Raw genomic sequence first — 16,453 nt, forward strand, 5'->3', positions numbered from 1 at the left:
GAAAGGAAAAAAAAAAGACTTTTGGTCAACATGTCCAAACATCACGTTCTATGCTCTAAAATCACCAGGTCTTTGACCAAGATTAGTATTAAGATTAAACTTACAAATTTTGGGTGTGAAAATTGGACCCAAGAACAACATAAAAAGGGATCCCATTTACCGTTTTAAATAAGCTCATCAAGAATCACATTTGTAAACTGTCACACTTTCCATTCCACCTCAAAACTAACTTTAAAAGTAAGAACCTCTTGACATTTTCTGCTAACATGTTCATCTTGTTTCCAGACTCAGTGCTCTTGAAACCCCTTTTCACATCTTAAATAGGTTGTCTTCATCTTCTTCTTCTTCACCCACCTTATCGAATCCGAAATATTTCGTAATGAGAATTGGCACAACGAAATTTGAGAACAAGTAAGCAAGAAAAAGTACCCCACTGCAACATAAAACAAACAAATAATTAAAAAAATAAAGAAGAAGAAGAAAATTTAGGTAATTAGAAAAAAGAAATACCCAGTTTGAAGGAGGACTGAAATGTCTCCAGACTTCGCAGGGGAAGTGACAGCAAGAGCAATATCATTGTGCATGGCCTTGGTCCTCAGAGAAGGAAAGTGCTGCTGCTGCCTCTGTGCAGCAAGTTTATAATTAGTAGCTTCAATGGTGGAAATCAAAAGCACTTTACAACTACTCCCCAGCAGCTGCTGTCTGTGGTTGAGCTGTGTTTGCATGGGAAGCAATGCAGCAGGGTGAAATTGGATGCACCTCATTCTGAAATCCCAAGTGCTTTGCAGAAACGCTGGTTTATCTTTGCAACTTTTTTGTGTTTGCAACTTTTTCGTTGTTCTTACTTCTTTTGCCCAATGGGAGGAGGGAATTTGGATAATGTTTTTGATTAATTATCTTCACCTGCTTTCAAGGAGAGTGGTTTTTCATGAGCCAGATCCCAGATGTGTGGACTGTGGATACAGCAGCTTAGGCTCTTGGGCTATAGATTTGTAAATCTTCTATTTAGCCCAATGGAATGCCTGGTTAAATGTACATAGCCCAATCTTCTGCCCAACAGATTGTGCCCAGCAAAATTGTACCTCTTTCTATTCATTAACAGTAATTCTATGGCCACCTATTCTTTCATTATTGTTAAAAGATAATTAAATACCTCTTTGTAAAATTAACAAGATGGTAAGAAAGTTCTTTGTAAATGCCTCTTTGTTTGATATATGAAGGTGGCTTGAAGATATTTACGGTCCGCTCTGTAATCATTTCGTTTTTAATTTTCAGTTTTCATTTGAAGTGTCATATTCATGAAAATTTCTTCCATATATTTCGCCTCTATTTCTGACAAAAAATAAAAAAGGCTAAAAACAAAGAGTAACCACTACAAAATAGTGGTTTTGTTTAATTTTACAACTGGTAATAATTTTTTTTTGTGGGTTTTTGTCAGTAGGCTCATCCCTGTTGGTGAAATCTTGTTACCAGCCAAATGAGCCAATCCAGCCTCCAGAACCAATTAAGTTTCTCAATTATCCACTTTAAAAATATTAATTGTTGAAACTCCACAATAAATCAAGCTAACATAGCATTCTCTTTTACTTTTCCCCCCTTTTCATTTATATGGAAACTTTGCTTAACAACCTGCATATCTGTCCAAAGGCCTATTGGCTGGTTTTCTAACTTTTATAGTTTGATTGTCTTCAAAACAACTCTAGTTAGGGCCAATGGGGTCTAATTTAGTAGAAAATGGCATTGATTTGCATACTAGAGGTCTCAGGTTCGAGCCTGTTTGTGCAAATAATCTCGCGGGAGAATATTCGCTTCTAGAACCTTCAACCTTCAATCTTACTTCTCTCTATTCCTCGATTCCTGTAAAAAATATTGGAGTAAATAGACCACACCCGGGGGGAGTTGGCCAAAGGCCCTCCGGTGCAACCGGGCTGTGTGAAGAAAATATGGAGAGCGGAGAGAGAGCTTCGGGTATTTTTCTCGGGTATTAGGAGTAAGTTTTCTGAAGCACCTTGAATGATGAATGAGGTCGTCTATTTATAGGAGCCACGGGGCTAGGGTTTCGTAGGGATCGAGTCGGACTTGATAATATCCAAATTAATGATATTATCTCTTAAGAAGATAATATATGAATTAAATGATATTATCTTCTCTTTATTAGAATAATATCTGAATTAATGATATTATCTCTTTAAATAAAGATAATATCATATTAATTAAGATATTTATCCCAATTAATTAATTAGCCAGATAAACTGGTTTAATTAATTAATTTAAGAGATAATCTTCTTTTCCATGTGGCGTGCCCTGATTGGAGACGAAAATATATGCTCACACAGAATCCACATGGCATGTTAGTTGTGTGTGTGTGAGAAATCCTCTACCCTGTAATTTAAATTATCGGATGTACTAAAAAAAAGAACTCTAAATTAGCTTAGGTTTGTCAAGCATTATTTGAACTTGAAAACCAAGTTTTTAGGACCTAGCATGCATAATAGGATTGAGTTGATTACCACCAATTTATTCAATTATTAGCAGCCTTTTTCTAATTATTTATCCCTACCTTCAATTTTACAGACAATAATGCAAATCAAAAAAATTTATTTAATATTGTGGGCTGAGTAGCTAGCTAGCACACTATCCCCTCTGTTCTGATTCTGAACGTGGACCCAAAGGTAAGGTAAACATTAGCTGCATATTCTCTTTTTACGTACGACCGCCTAAATTTACTATAATTTTCTTTGTTCGTTTAAGGTATGCTGTGATGTTTAGTTCTTCCATAGATCTGCAAGATACCCTTCATTCCCATATTCAATCCTCCAATTACAGCCATAATCCATATTCCCAATTCAATGAATTTATCGTGGAGTAATTTTTGTATGTTCTGGTATACTAATCAGTTGGTATACCCAAAAATTAACATACAAAAATTTCTACTCATCATGACCTAACTTTTCAGCCATCTTTAAGGATATGGTTGTGATGAATATAATTAAAACAAATAAATTCTGATGAGGTGATTCATGAGGTGCGCTTCTTGAGCGAATGGGAGGATGTATGGCTAATGGGACACCTATTTCTTATGTTCCACCCAAATTTGCTTAAGTAAATAAGAATATTAATTTATTTTCTGACAGTTTCTGTAATGTTTTATAATTTCAAATCATCATCGATCTTTCTGATCTGGGGGGCGTTGAAATTGAAGGTGTGAAAATGAAGGGCAATGCTATCACACTTCTAACTTGTCAGGCATTTATTTTGTACCTGCGTTAAAATGATAAAATATTATTTAGAGTGGAGAATGAAAAATTGAATGTGCCAAGAAGAATTGGCCAAAATAAATATTGAAAAAATGTATTTTTTTTTATCGGGGATTGGTGAAAGGGGGTTTACATATATATTCATTGGATGTTTCCGCATATATTCATTGGGTGTCTAGGGGCTTCCAACCTCTACCTGCATGGGTGGAGGTGAAATCACCCAATAAATGTTCTTGGTATATGTAGGTCAAATAATTTTGGGAATGATATTATGGTGCACCAAATTTGGTACTGAAATGAGACACATGTGGTCATCATCAGAAACCCATGAGAGAGAGAGAGAGAGATCCAGATCCAGATGTGGCAGCTGAAAGCTCATGAAAATTGCAAAGGAGTTCCACTGAAAAGGAAGCTGGAAATTAATGGAATGGAATGGAAGTGATAATAAAAAGAGCTAAAGTGAGGATATCCACTAGGATTGGTCAGGGGTGGGGCACGCATGTTGAAAATAGTTGAGGCAGAGAGCTTCTTTTTTCAAAGGCAGTTGGTGTTCGCATTAACTCTCCGAACACGGTTTTGCAGATGAGAAGATGAGCAAAATTTAAGGCCAATTCTACCATCTCCCCATCTTAGCCCTTCACGTCCATGTCTATATATACTCCCCTCTCTCTATCCCCCGCTTCACAAACCAAGCTTTCATCTATAGTTAAGTACTTCCATCTCTATCCAACTATAAGAGATGACTTCTTCTTCTAGGCTTCTTCTTCTTGTGCTCTTTGGTGCTTTCGTTTTCACCACTGGTGCAAGGAAGCTTGGCAGTGAGAAGGCTTCCTTTGAGGATCAGAAAAACTTAATTCACCACGGTGGTGGCGGGCTAGGGGGTGGAGGTGGTGGTGGTCTTGGAGGCGGTGGAGGGTTAGGCGGGGGTGCTGGTGCTGGAGGAGGAGCTGGTTTTGGTGGTGGTGCTGGAGCTGGTGGAGGACTTGGAGGAGGCTTTGGTGGAGGCTTTGGTGGTGGTGGTGGTGGAGGAGTAGGTGGTGGAGCAGGTTTTGGGGCTGGCGGAGGGTTTGGGGCTGGCGGTGGTGCTGGTGGTGGAGTTGGAGGCGGTGGTGGAGGAGGGTTCGGAGGTGGTGGTGGTGGAGGACTTGGGGGTGGAGCAGGTGGAGGTTTCGGTGGCGGAGCAGGTGCTGGTGGCGGGCTTGGAGGTGGATTCCCTTGAAGACGTGCATGCATGAAGCTAAATGCACTTCCAAAACAACCATTCATCTTAAGTAATTAATTAAGTAGTATTGTCTCTCTCTGTAAGCTTAAGCTCTTTATGAGTTTATGTTAGGGAGTGTTTATTGTCGTTTGATTTCATCCAGAATTAATTTGTTTTATTCTTGAGTCGAACAGTGATTGAAGGCACAAAGCTGATCTTCAAATGAATGTTAGCCGAATGTGCTTTGATATGTCCATGCATGCCCGCTCTACTATATTATATATAAAAAATTGCTCAGCATTCCTTTATAAAAAATTGCTCATATTGTTAGTAGTTTTTCTTTTTGTATTTTTATTATTTTTTATATATAATTTACAAAAATGAGAGAAACAGTATTCTATTTATTGTAGTGGATCTCTCAACCACAATGAATTCAGTACCCATTTCACTATTTAGTTTGACATACATACACAGTGTAATTCAAAGAGTAGGTGGCTGGTTGATCACTTCCTCTGTTGGAAATTTTTAATGTTTTTACGAATTAAATTTTTTATTATTTGAATGTGAAATGGTGTTTGATCTGATGGGCAGCCGCTATGCATGCATGAATCAGGTTGTGATGGTTCAAATAAAAAAATAAAAAATGTTGTGACTTAATTTGCATTTTAATTTGAAGATATACAACTATTGTCTCTTTAATAAAGAATGCTGCTATTTCTATTCATGTTTTATTTCCCCATTCACATGATCTTCAAAATTTTCAAAACAAATTTACCTCTTTGTCTCTTTAAGAATTTGAGAAAAAAACCTCAACTTACGTAACTCACCTATTCTATTGTCATAACTAGAGAAACATTAGCATTTGATGATGATTGAACTTGGTCTTTTAAAGTTTTAGTTTGTTTAGGTTGAAGAAGAAGGCTTTCTTACTTGTTCTTATCTTTTTGGGTTTTTGGGGTGGAGGAGGGCAAAGTAAAAAAACTGCACCTCAAAGTAGGCTTCTTTTGATAACTTGGTTTTTTGAAGTCTTAATTTGTTTAACCTGAAGCAGAAAGTAGGCTATAGCCTCCTCAATGAACCAAATTTTATTGTTATGTACTTGTTGATCAACATGTTCATGATGGAAACTGAGTTTTAATTATTACTGCTCTAGATTTTCTAAACTAGACTATTTTTTTTTATTTTTTTTATTTTTTCATTTCAGCCTTTTGAGATTCATTCTAACTGTTTAGTTTGACAATGGAAAAGTTGAGAAATATATTTTGAAAGATTTGGATATGTTTACCCAGTGGTTCTATATATGTGCTTTATTTGTTAGTCCAATGTTTGATTTTATTCCATGTTCAGCAGTTCAATTTTTTTTTTTTTTTTTTTTTCATCTTTCTCTTTTTACGTATTTATCCATAGGGCTTCTCTTTTTACATTGCCCTTCAAATGTACACTTCTCTTTAAAACATTTATCCATCCATAATATTTTCAGAAGCTACAAGACAGAGAATAAAAATAACTAAAAGATCCACAAATCAAAATATTAGATTAAAACATTTATCCAGTTCGTCAAACACAACTTGATTCTTTCCATATATCAACTACTAATGATTTGCAAAGAGAATTGGCTTGAATTAATAATTAAAGGGTATTTTATGAATAATGGTGGGTGGAAAGATAGGATTGTGTTGTTTCAAATTTATATGGTGGGTAGAAAGATAAGGTGAGTGGGGAAATATGAGATGGAAATAACAACACTCTTAATAAAAGACGCAATCTTTCTTAATAGTCACTTCCTAATAATCTATTCAATGAAAAACACAAACTTCTTATAATTGAAAATGAAGAAAATTTTGAGGAAGAAATGACGTGATAGTTAGATTTTAATTTCTTATGTTAAATGACTGATATCAACTTTTGGATCCAACATATTAATAAAGGATAATGCTTCCCTCCTTGTCCATAAGGAGGAACTCCTCACCTACTAATGTGGCTCAACCACAAACTAACATTTGTCTTTTTTTTATTTTTTATTTTTTAATAATAAAAAAGTTCTCAAAGGTGTATTTATTTTTCACTTTAATTATTATTAACAAGAGAGATACGTGTCAGATTGTGATTAAGCCACGTTAGTAGGCAAGACGGAAAACATTATCCATTAATAAACCCTTTAACCAAATAAGATATTAAGTGTAAACAAATATATATATATATATATATATATATTTGCTTCTTTTAGTACAAAAGTTTGTATGAAATGGGGATAACACTGTTTTATTATCCTCGACCAATCACATCATGTTACGTGGAAAAGTTATCACACATGGCATACTGTGATTGACTGTTATCCCTGTTTCATGTAAGTATTTCTCCTTCTTTAGGGGTCTGTCGCCTACATCCTTCTCCTCCTCTCCTTTCTCTCTCCTCCTCACCCTCCTAGACCTCCTACCCTTCATTTATGCTCCTCACCCATCCGGTGCAGCACTTCAGTCTTGGTTGAGTTTGGTGGCTGCTTGGCTGTCTAAATGACGCTGTGGTGGCAAATCGGCTTTATTTTCTTATTTGGTGTTGCAATTTTTTGAGTGGTATTATGTGGAGCAACTTATTCTGAGTTTGTTGTGTGTTTGTAGTCTCTACTTTATTTTTTACATGTGAGAGTTAAAAAGTTGTAGTTTGGTGTGCTAAGGTATATGCAAGGGTGTAACCAGGAATTTTGCAACGAGTGGGTTAGCTAAAGTTTTTGGCTTATATCTAATGATAATTTTTCTTGTACTTTATAGTTTTCTAGAAATAAAATATATATTAAAGCATATAAACCATACTAGTTCATAGTTTCATTGACTAATTTCCAATAATCTTTTACATAAAATAAATACATGTGAAATGCACCAAAAACACACATAGTATCAAAATGAAAATATGTTCAATAGTTACATATTCAAGTGGTGCCTTACGATCCTTGAGAGAATTGAAATATTTTGTTAGTGTGTATGAATCGATATTGTTAGCAAGTTCTTTTTCAATGTAGACAATTAATGAATCGCACTGCGCCTACCCTTTAGACTACCTAATTTAAAAGGGTGTCGTTAAAATGAATTCCACGAAAACAAATTAAGAAAGCAGTGGGAGAAAATAGGAAAAGTGGAGAGTTAAAGTCATGAGTGTTTACTAAGCGATTATTTCATAATTGAGCTAGCAAATTAATCTAAAATCACATTAAAATACACTAATGTATTTTAATTTTCAAAAAAGGCTGTCTGGGCTAGAGCCCATGGTAGCGTTTAACTTGGTTCTGCTAGTGGGTATATGTCTGATTTTTTTTCCAGGCTTGTAACTTTTTTTTTGTCCGAATTTCTTAGGTCCTGTGTGGCTATGAATGAAGGTACATTTTCTATAATTATTGTTGCTAGTGAACTTCTCCATATTTGAATTAATCCTTTATAGTTATTGTGCTTATGTATTTGTATTAATTCTATGTGATTATTTATATTCGTGTTGATTATTGTGACTTACAACCTTCACCTTTCTCTCAATAAAACAATATACGTTATTTGATTTGGTTTAGGCGGTTTTTATATGTCCCAAATTAAATTAATTGTGATTTGGTTAAGTTTAATCCAAAAGTGCATGTTTTTAGTGTAAAAATGGAACCACACTTGTCAAATTGATTTAATTTAGGTGGTTTGAACGGTCAGGGCGGTTGTTTGCCACCGCTGTCTCCACCCCTAAAAAAGCACCTTCCAGAAAGAATCCACATATTAATGTTACATAGAACAGAAATAAATATAGCAGGAGTAAAAAGCAAGACTAATAAATAAAAGAGGAAGTTAAAAAATAAAAAAAAAATAAAAAATGTGAGAGGACCAACCAGCCAATACGTGTTGCTTAAACATCTTGGCGCCGTCTCTGTCTGCTTGTGATAGTGATAGTTGTCGTGAAACCCTACGACGTTCGGAAAATCTTCACTTGCATTATTTATTAGTTAGCTTAAACCCTAAACCCACACAGAGATTTACAGAGTGATCCGAAACGACGATGTTGGGTGTTATAAGGCGAAGAGTCGTTTCTGGAGCCTCCTCTGCTTCGGTAATAAAATCCCATTACATATATTCCTATTTTTCTTTCTTCTTCTTCTTCTTCTTCTTCTTCTTCCTCTTCCTTTTTTGTTCTTTTTAAAATTTGAAAAATATTTCGTCAAAATATATTCTGCAAGCTTTATTTATGAGATTTGTTTCAGATTCTGGGGCAGTCATTGCACTCAATCCGACCTATTGCAAGCTCTGAGGTCCCTTCTAAACTATTTTGGATTTCCCCTCTTTCATTATAATATAATATATATATATATATAAAATATATTGTGTCCTTTTGTGATGTTACACGGTGTGCATGGCTCTGTTTATTACAAAATGAATTGGGTTTTGCTTGCTAGCTTATATCATCAATGTGGAATTTGGAAATATGGGTTTTTTTTTTTTAGTGTGCATTATGTCATATGTTTGTTGCAATTATTGATTTCCATGTACGTGGGACAGATTCTGCTTCAACCCAGAGGAGGATTGGGTCGGGTCCGGAACCTTTCTCACCTCATTTTTGCAGGTAAATTTAATTAGCTCAATAATTGATCTTATGTACTCATGGTTTTGTTTGTTTAGTTCAAGAGTGTATCGGTTTTTCGTATTTCAGGTTCCTCGCCTTGTATCAAGAAAACCAGGTTAGTGACGCCATTTTGTTGCTTCTCTTTATTCTGTTTTACTGGATAATTACTAACTAGTGTTTTGAGAATTGAGGGTAATGTTATACTGTTTACTACTGAATTACATTATGCTCTGCTTCAAATGAGACGGATTTCTTCTCAGTGCCAATCTGGTTCGATGTAGTGCGTAAAACAGCCTGATTAGGAGTTTGTATTTGTTTGCGGATATAGTCAAGTCAAATGTGTTGTGTGTTGATGTGCATAAATGATTGATAATGGTATGAAGCTAGTAAGCGCTCTTCAGGCAAGAACCTCTTGTATGGGCTGCACCTATTTGAAATTTACAGTTAGGGCAGGACCATTTGGGTGCCTATTGGCTTCTCCCATCTCTATATATGTCTACAATCTCTGTTTGTCACCTTGGCCTGAATTGTAGACCAACGTGTCAATTTCAATTCATTAACATGACACAATTTTAGTGAAGGAGTGAGCTAAAGTCATTTTCCTCTTTTTATTTGAGTTTTATTGTAAATTGATGTTTCCTTTACTCCAATTAACTTTTCTTTGTAAGGGAAAAAAAAAAAAGAATGATAATTCTCATGGCTTTACTGGTGTACAGGAATGTTGGCGTTGTTATTCAACAAAAGCCCATCAGGCAAATGTGGATCAGGCCCTTTTCTTCAGAGACTGGTGTGATATCTTCTTCTCACCCATCAATTTAACTGAATTATATTATAACCGTCTGTATGCCGTTTATTGTTGAAGTATACATGCCCTGTTCCTTAAGCACATTTTTGGAGCTTTCTTCATGTTTAAAGCAGTCTGTGTATTTAATAGTTTATCTTTGTCGAACACAAGCTCCCGCACATACACACTTTCACAAACAAACAAGTTTAGAGCATTGATGAGCCTGAGGTTGAGATTTGTCTCAGGGTAGTTCTAGTTTTTCACCGTTTCACTAGTAGGAGAAGTAGGGGTGGTTTCATTTGTAAGATTCATAATGGGAGAATAGTACAGAATCCTGGAGTGATTTATCTGAAACTGGTTATCTTCTAAATTTGTACAATTTATGGTACCTTGGAAAGTATTATGATTGATAATTTGTATTGGTGTCTTCTCGGTATATGTGTTGTGTTCTCAGAATATTTGAGTTCCTATGGGGAAATTAATGTTTTTGGTGTCTGATTTCTTTCTTTCACTCTCTCTGCTGACATTTAACTTTTGGTTGCTTGTGTGATGAAGGGGATTTCATTGATGCGGTTGTCCCTCATATGGGTGAATCTATTACTGATGGCACTTTGGCGAAATTTTTGAAGAGTAAGCTCAGCCAGATATTCTGTCAAATATTCGTAATGTTCAATTGTTTATTTGGTCTGATTCTGACTGATTGTATCATATTTTGCTGCAGACCCTGGCGATCGTGTTGAAGTTGATGAACCAATTGCTCAAATTGAAACAGATAAGGTTCTAGCATAAAGCTCTATTTGATTTTTTTAATGGAAGCTTTATGCAGTTGCAAACAGGATTGTTAACCCCAATTTGTCAGGAATCAGGAGTTGGATTTTAATTCTGTGTTAATTTTTCATCAGGTGACAATAGATGTTGCTAGTCCTCAGTCCGGTGTGATTCAAAAGGTAATAGGTTTTGCAGTCCCCCCCCTCCCCCATCCCCTTATAGATTAATGTGCCCCAGTAACTTAGGGGCTCTTTTCTAGTTATGGACTGGTTTCTGAATGTTTTAGTCTGCCTGCATGTTTACTTCAATTGTGGCAGTTTGTGGCCAATGAAGGGGATACTGTCGAACCAGGTACCAAGATTGCTGTTATCTCAAAGTCTGTTGATGGTGTAGACCATGTTGGTCCATCTGAGAAGACATCCGACAGAGCTGCTGCTCAATCATCTCCCCCTGTTGAAAATATTGACAAGAAGAAAGAACCTAAAGTTGAAACTACACCTGTTACTGAGAAGCCTAAACCTCACTCTCCACCACCTTCTAAACCCTCTGCTAGAGAACCCCAGCTTTCCCCCAAGGAAAGGGAAAGAAGAGTAAGTCTTCTATGATTTTTTAATACCTTTTTGGCCTTCTTAATAATAAAAAATCTTTATAAGCAATTTATATGGTAGTCTTTTATTATATTTTTTTAATAATTTGGAACCTCATGCTTGCAGATTCCTATGACAAGGCTCCGGAAACGGGTTGCCACGAGATTGAAAGATTCACAAAACACATTTGCAATGCTGACGACATTCAATGAAGTTGATATGTAAGTTCTAACCAATTATCCTTCAGCCTATGTCATGTTTCTGTTTTCACGTTTTTGATCTATCCTTCATCCCCTACACATAATACCATACATATATGATCTTTTCTTCCCTCACTGATTTGCTGCTTGTGATAGGACAAATTTGATGAAGCTTCGTTCTGACTACAAGGATGCATTTGTTGAGAAGCATGGAGTCAAGTTGGGGCTTATGTCTGGATTTATAAAAGTATGCAATACATAATACATGTAGAATTGCTAATATGAAACAGACTAAAATGTTGCATGCATGTGTGTACTTATAAATCTTTATTTGTTTCTGTTAACAGGCTGCTGTCAGTGGACTCCAAAATCAGCCTATTATTAATGCAGTCATTGATGGGGATGATATCATATATAGAGATTACATAGATATAAGCATAGCCGTTGGTACTCCCAAGGTTTGGCCATGATTCTTTTGATTTATTTATCTAGTATGTTCATCTAGACGAATTGCAGACTTAGATGTCAAAAGAGCCGTTTGTATGTAAAAGGTTTTTTAATGTTTTGTTTTTCTCTCTTTGATAATCGATATTTGCATTTGGAACGTTGGTTTAACATTATTCTAATCTGTAACGATCCCATCGAGAAATATAGTTTTAGATTTTTAAGAAAGAGTGAAAAATGCCATACTGTTGCTTTTAATATTATGTGTTATATCATATGAGCTCAATATGCTTGACCAGGATCTAGTTGTTTGTTTCATCCGTTTGACCTTATACCTTATACCTTAGTTGCCAGGCCACATCATTATTGTTGAGGACCCATTTTAGTTTTTAGTTTTTTATACCTCAGGAGTTGATAACTTTTTTGCAAAGTACATATTTTTCATGGTTATTAAGTTCTGATATGAGTATTAACATAGTAGACTGAATAGTGATTGTAAAATCAAAATGCGTTTTAATTGCTACTGTAAGTTTCCCTCAATTTAATTTCCTTGCAGGGCCTTGTTGTGCCAGTTATTCGCAATGCTGATAAGATGAATTTTGCTGAGATAGAGAAGGAGATGAACACCCTTGCAAAGAAGGCAAACAATGGATCTATATCAATTGATGAGATGGCTGGAGGTTCATTCACTATATCCAATGGTGGAGTTTATGGAAGCCTTATAAGTACCCCCATCATCAACCCCCCTCAGGTCTGGTGCTTTTCTGACACAATTAACTTGAACTTTTATCATCTTATTTCAACAAATGGAACTTCATTTTTTAGGTAGACAACAATATCGAAAGATCAAATGTTTTAGAATGCTGGTTCATCCATTTTATTAGTCTGGGAAGCCGGAAATAGATACCTAAGATATTTGAAAGAGATTCATACATGACTAGCCATTTAGGCCGAATTGCATCTCATTAGTAGGGCGTCGATGTTGAGGTTCAGGTTCAATACCTGCTCTGGGTTTGTGAGTTATTTTCTGAAACTACAAAAATGTAAAAATGAAAAGATATCTCACACAATTGATTTATTTTTTGGCAGTCGGCAATCTTGGGTATGCACTCAATAGTTACCCGTCCAATGGTTGTGGGAGGCGACATCGTTCCGCGGCCAATGATGTACATTGCTCTTACCTATGACCATAGGTTGATTGATGGAAGAGAGGCAGTTTTCTTCTTGCGTCGTATTAAAGATATTGTTGAGGATCCTCGGAGGCTTCTCCTCGACATATGAAGCACCTCATCGGCAGCGGCACATGATTTCATACGGGGGTTTTTCGAGAATCATATACTTAAGGAAAAATAAATGCGTAATAGGTCAATTTTGTAGGATCTGATTTGTTAGTTGAGACCCTATAGGCGGGTTCTTCAATTGCAGCTGGTTGAGATTAAATCTGAAATGAGAGAGCTTGTCAGGTTGAGTCTTCCGATTTTTGTAGTTGATCGGCCTAGTTCTTGTTTTGTGCTACTGTGAATCTTATCATAGGGAATTGTTTCCAAGAGAAATACCTTCCAACTTTCATATCTTTGCGTGGAAAACATCTTATTCAAAAGTATCTGATGACATGAGATCATAATAAATTCTTAAATCTTATTTTGACCGGCGATTCAAATCGGTTGTTTTGTTGGTCATGTCCATTTACTAATACTACTGCAATGATGTAGCATATTGTAATTTATTGAATTGGGTTTGAGCTCTTTCCGTCAGAATGGCCGCAAGGTAAAACACAAGACTGCAGAAAAAGGGCAGGCTGGCCTAAGAGTATTCAGCTTCTTTTTAATATCGTGTGTGCAGTTTCTTTCTGAAACGGAAATTTTAATGCACCAATCGAATTGTGGGTAAAACATGAAAAGCCAACACCTTTTTTTTTTAAATAAAAATAAAAATTGAAGAAAAGCTAATAGTTAAGCAAGGTAATTATTTAATAACTGTATTTAAAGAACTATTCGGAGAATAGTTCTGTTAATTTGTGCCTCAAAATGTTAGGAACGAATAGTGTCATTTTTGGATCAAAGTTCCCATTTTAGTTTAGAAGCTGATGTACAAATTTAAGGGCAACCAGCAAGGAGATGGAGTTTTCTCACACACGCACTATTAAAGTGTCATGAGGGTTCGAACTTAAAATCATTGGTCTATAAGTGAATACTATTTTTCACTGGGCTAGATCCCGTTGACGATAAACTCGTAATTGTATGCATGACGAGTGATGATTGCAAGTTTTCTCAAGGTGTAGACGGCAGACAATCCGATACACGTCACTGTAATTGCTGAGACTGCACTTCTTGTATGTCTTAATTTTTCATTTGCGAGACGGGGAGAGAATCGGGGATTGAGTTTTGTATTGATGCTAATCTTTTTTCCTTTTTCTTTTTTTCATTACAGGGTAGTTATATTACCAAGCAATGTAGATTTTGGTGAATGAAACTAGTAAGGAAAATGGATACGGCTTAACTGCTTCTTAGTTGGGAGCAGAGACTAAACCAAGTAAAGAAAAAAGGAGGAGAATAAGGAGTAATGATAGCATTCTTTTACTATATAATTGCTTTTTAATACATAAATTTTGGATGCACAAAAGGAATCAAACACTAATTAATTTTCTGCACATCACAAAACATCTGTCTTGCAGCTAATCCTTCTTCAAGTTTTATTTCATACCATCATCATGCACACCCTTCAGAACAAAGGAACTCTGCACATCACAATAGTAAAAAGAACACATTAGTCTAACTAAATCATAAATATCATGTGAACCAAAATCTAAATAATATTCTTAGATACATAAATAAGACACAGAGAGATAGAAATTACTTGCTGCAGTCGACGTTGGGGTCAAGAGGTACAGGAACGGAGACCTTACAGTATTCGGGGATGGCCGTTAGTCTGCCTGGGTCAATCTTCATGCCAGCTGCAGCTGTTTTCAAGCATTCACAGAGGTTCCTGCGGATTTCAGGGGAGGTAGCCTCAGAAACAAGGGTTTGGACACCAGCACAACAAGGAACGGCAGGACTGCCTGGGCCAGAACCCACCAAGTATGGCTCACAGGGCATCAAACTCATCAGGGCCTCTTGGCATGTGATCCCATTTGCAGGACCTGCATTGTTCAAAACCATAACCACCAACCCAAAAACTATCAGAGACCAACCCATCAGCTTCATCTCCGTACTCTCTCTTTCTCAACAAAGGGAAGAGGAAAACACAACAATATAAAAACTGCTTGCTTGTAGGATATTGTAAAACCTCAACTCACTGTGGCTTAGAGCATAAGATGCATGCCTCTCTTTATAGGGCAGGCACCACCACTTTTTTGGTAACTCATTAATTGTGCGGTCGAGATTTTTTTGATTCTTCCTAAGGCCCCAACCTTCTTTAAACCATAGTCTAAAATATCGATAATATCAATGAAATATTAAGGATATTATCGTTTTTTTTGGTCACGGATATTTCGGAACGTATCCATACACATATCATATAAATATCAATAATTTCGGAAGATATCGATGTTGATAATTTCGCTCACACTTCAGCAATATTTTGTCAAAATATCGCTATAATATCGAAAATATCAATGTAATGGAAAAAATGAAAAATAAAACACAAAGCACATAGGCAAAGGGGATTCAAACCCCATGCCATTTCACTCCTCCAATGCCTTAACCACCATGGTGCTTATGTTTTTGTGATAACATGCTAAAATGTATATTTATATTGTTTTGTTTTGAACTGTTTTTGTAAGAATCAGATTTTCATATGAGAATATGAGTCTTTGACATTTCCTTTTTTGGGATGGAATCGAGCGGCTCATGGAAAGAATCTGAGACCCAATCTTTAAAGGATTTTGCTTATAGACAACGTCAACCAATCTCATATTCATATGGGTGGAATGTTAACAATTACATGCAAAACTATTTTTGGGGATTTATCATTTGATGATTATTCTTCATAATACACTTACTATACACATATGATGATGAAGATAGTGAAACATTTGAACCTCATAGGAACTCTATGTGGTACTAAGTCACTCATGTATCTTACCATGCAATGTATAAAGTGTAAAATATTATAGTAAATCATTATATATAAATGATTATGGTGTGTTTTATCTTCTTTCATTAATTACTAAATAATTGCTACACTCACAGTGTTTGTCAGCTCGCTATATAATCAACTTAAATTAGTTAAATCCATCATGCAATGCATTTGCTTCCAATTTTTTTATGATGAACTAATAGATAATTGACTAAATAAACATCCTTCAAAGTTTCAATAAAAATTTTCAAGTTTTTCTTACCATTTTCGTGGTTTTTATTAAATGTTTATTGATATCGATAATATCCCGATATTGGACTATCGATATTTCAGATACTATTGATATTTCCATCAAAATAATACTTATAAATATATTTAAAAAAATAAAATATTGATGGTCATACTACAATTTCACAATACCATATAGTGAAATTCAAGCTTTACAATTCTTTCAAATGTGGTTTATTAATTTTATATCAATTATAATTGAATTAACACATTAGTTGACCTAGAGGATGAGTTGACCCATATCCATAGAGTGTTGATCGTGT

At 35.6% G+C, this 16,453-nt stretch overlaps 4 protein-coding genes across 4 annotated transcripts; 2 read left to right on the forward strand and 2 right to left on the reverse strand.

Moving 5' to 3' along the window:
* Positions 1-51: 51 nt before the first annotated feature.
* LOC117624685 lies at positions 52-890 on the reverse strand. The gene is made up of 2 exons (XM_034356086.1): positions 511-890; positions 52-433 (listed from the first exon to the last, which is right to left on the reverse strand). Exons 1-2 carry the CDS (start codon positions 762-764, stop codon positions 310-312), a joined length of 378 nt encoding a protein of 125 aa, XP_034211977.1. The 5' UTR covers positions 765-890; the 3' UTR covers positions 52-309.
* Positions 891-3,894: 3,004 nt separating this feature from the next.
* Positions 3,895-4,791, forward strand: LOC117625690 (glycine-rich protein 5). Its single transcript, XM_034357221.1, has one exon. The coding sequence runs from the start codon at positions 3,997-3,999 to the stop codon at positions 4,474-4,476; it is 480 nt and encodes a 159-aa protein (XP_034213112.1). The 5' UTR covers positions 3,895-3,996; the 3' UTR covers positions 4,477-4,791.
* Positions 4,792-8,317: 3,526 nt separating this feature from the next.
* LOC117625030 (dihydrolipoyllysine-residue succinyltransferase component of 2-oxoglutarate dehydrogenase complex 2, mitochondrial-like) lies at positions 8,318-13,472 on the forward strand. Its single transcript, XM_034356592.1, has 15 exons — positions 8,318-8,532; positions 8,684-8,731; positions 8,979-9,042; positions 9,130-9,157; positions 9,759-9,829; positions 10,382-10,456; positions 10,548-10,603; positions 10,729-10,773; positions 10,912-11,184; positions 11,308-11,402; positions 11,538-11,628; positions 11,729-11,839; positions 12,382-12,576; positions 12,915-13,108; positions 13,148-13,472. The coding sequence occupies exons 1-14, from the start codon at positions 8,482-8,484 to the stop codon at positions 13,104-13,106; spliced, it is 1,395 nt and encodes a 464-aa protein (XP_034212483.1). The 5' UTR covers positions 8,318-8,481; the 3' UTR covers positions 13,107-13,108; positions 13,148-13,472.
* Positions 13,473-14,472: 1,000 nt separating this feature from the next.
* LOC117626573 (non-specific lipid-transfer protein AP10-like) lies at positions 14,473-15,096 on the reverse strand. The gene is made up of 2 exons (XM_034358318.1): positions 14,682-15,096; positions 14,473-14,562 (listed from the first exon to the last, which is right to left on the reverse strand). Exons 1-2 carry the CDS (start codon positions 15,026-15,028, stop codon positions 14,547-14,549), a joined length of 363 nt encoding a protein of 120 aa, XP_034214209.1. The 5' UTR covers positions 15,029-15,096; the 3' UTR covers positions 14,473-14,546.
* Positions 15,097-16,453: the final 1,357 nt, after the last annotated feature.

This window comes from Prunus dulcis, chromosome 4 (assembly GCF_902201215.1).
Source record: "Prunus dulcis chromosome 4, ALMONDv2, whole genome shotgun sequence".
NCBI classification, from domain to species: domain Eukaryota; kingdom Viridiplantae; phylum Streptophyta; class Magnoliopsida; order Rosales; family Rosaceae; genus Prunus; species Prunus dulcis.

Coding starts and splice junctions, on each gene's coding strand:
- LOC117626573 (XM_034358318.1), bottom strand. CDS start 15,028: ATGAAGCTGATGGGTTGGTCTCTGATAGTTTTTGGGTTGGTGGTTATG.
- LOC117625030 (XM_034356592.1), top strand. CDS start 8,482: ATGTTGGGTGTTATAAGGCGAAGAGTCGTTTCTGGAGCCTCCTCTGCT. Junction 9,830..10,381: donor GCCCTTTTCTTCAGAGACTG/GTGTGATATCTT, acceptor TGTGTGATGAAG/GGGATTTCATTGATGCGGTT. Junction 10,774..10,911: donor AGTCCGGTGTGATTCAAAAG/GTAATAGGTTTT, acceptor CAATTGTGGCAG/TTTGTGGCCAATGAAGGGGA.
- LOC117625690 (XM_034357221.1), top strand. CDS start 3,997: ATGACTTCTTCTTCTAGGCTTCTTCTTCTTGTGCTCTTTGGTGCTTTC.
- LOC117624685 (XM_034356086.1), bottom strand. CDS start 764: ATGAGGTGCATCCAATTTCACCCTGCTGCATTGCTTCCCATGCAAACA. Junction 434..510: donor TCAGTCCTCCTTCAAACTGG/GTATTTCTTTTT, acceptor TTTATGTTGCAG/TGGGGTACTTTTTCTTGCTT.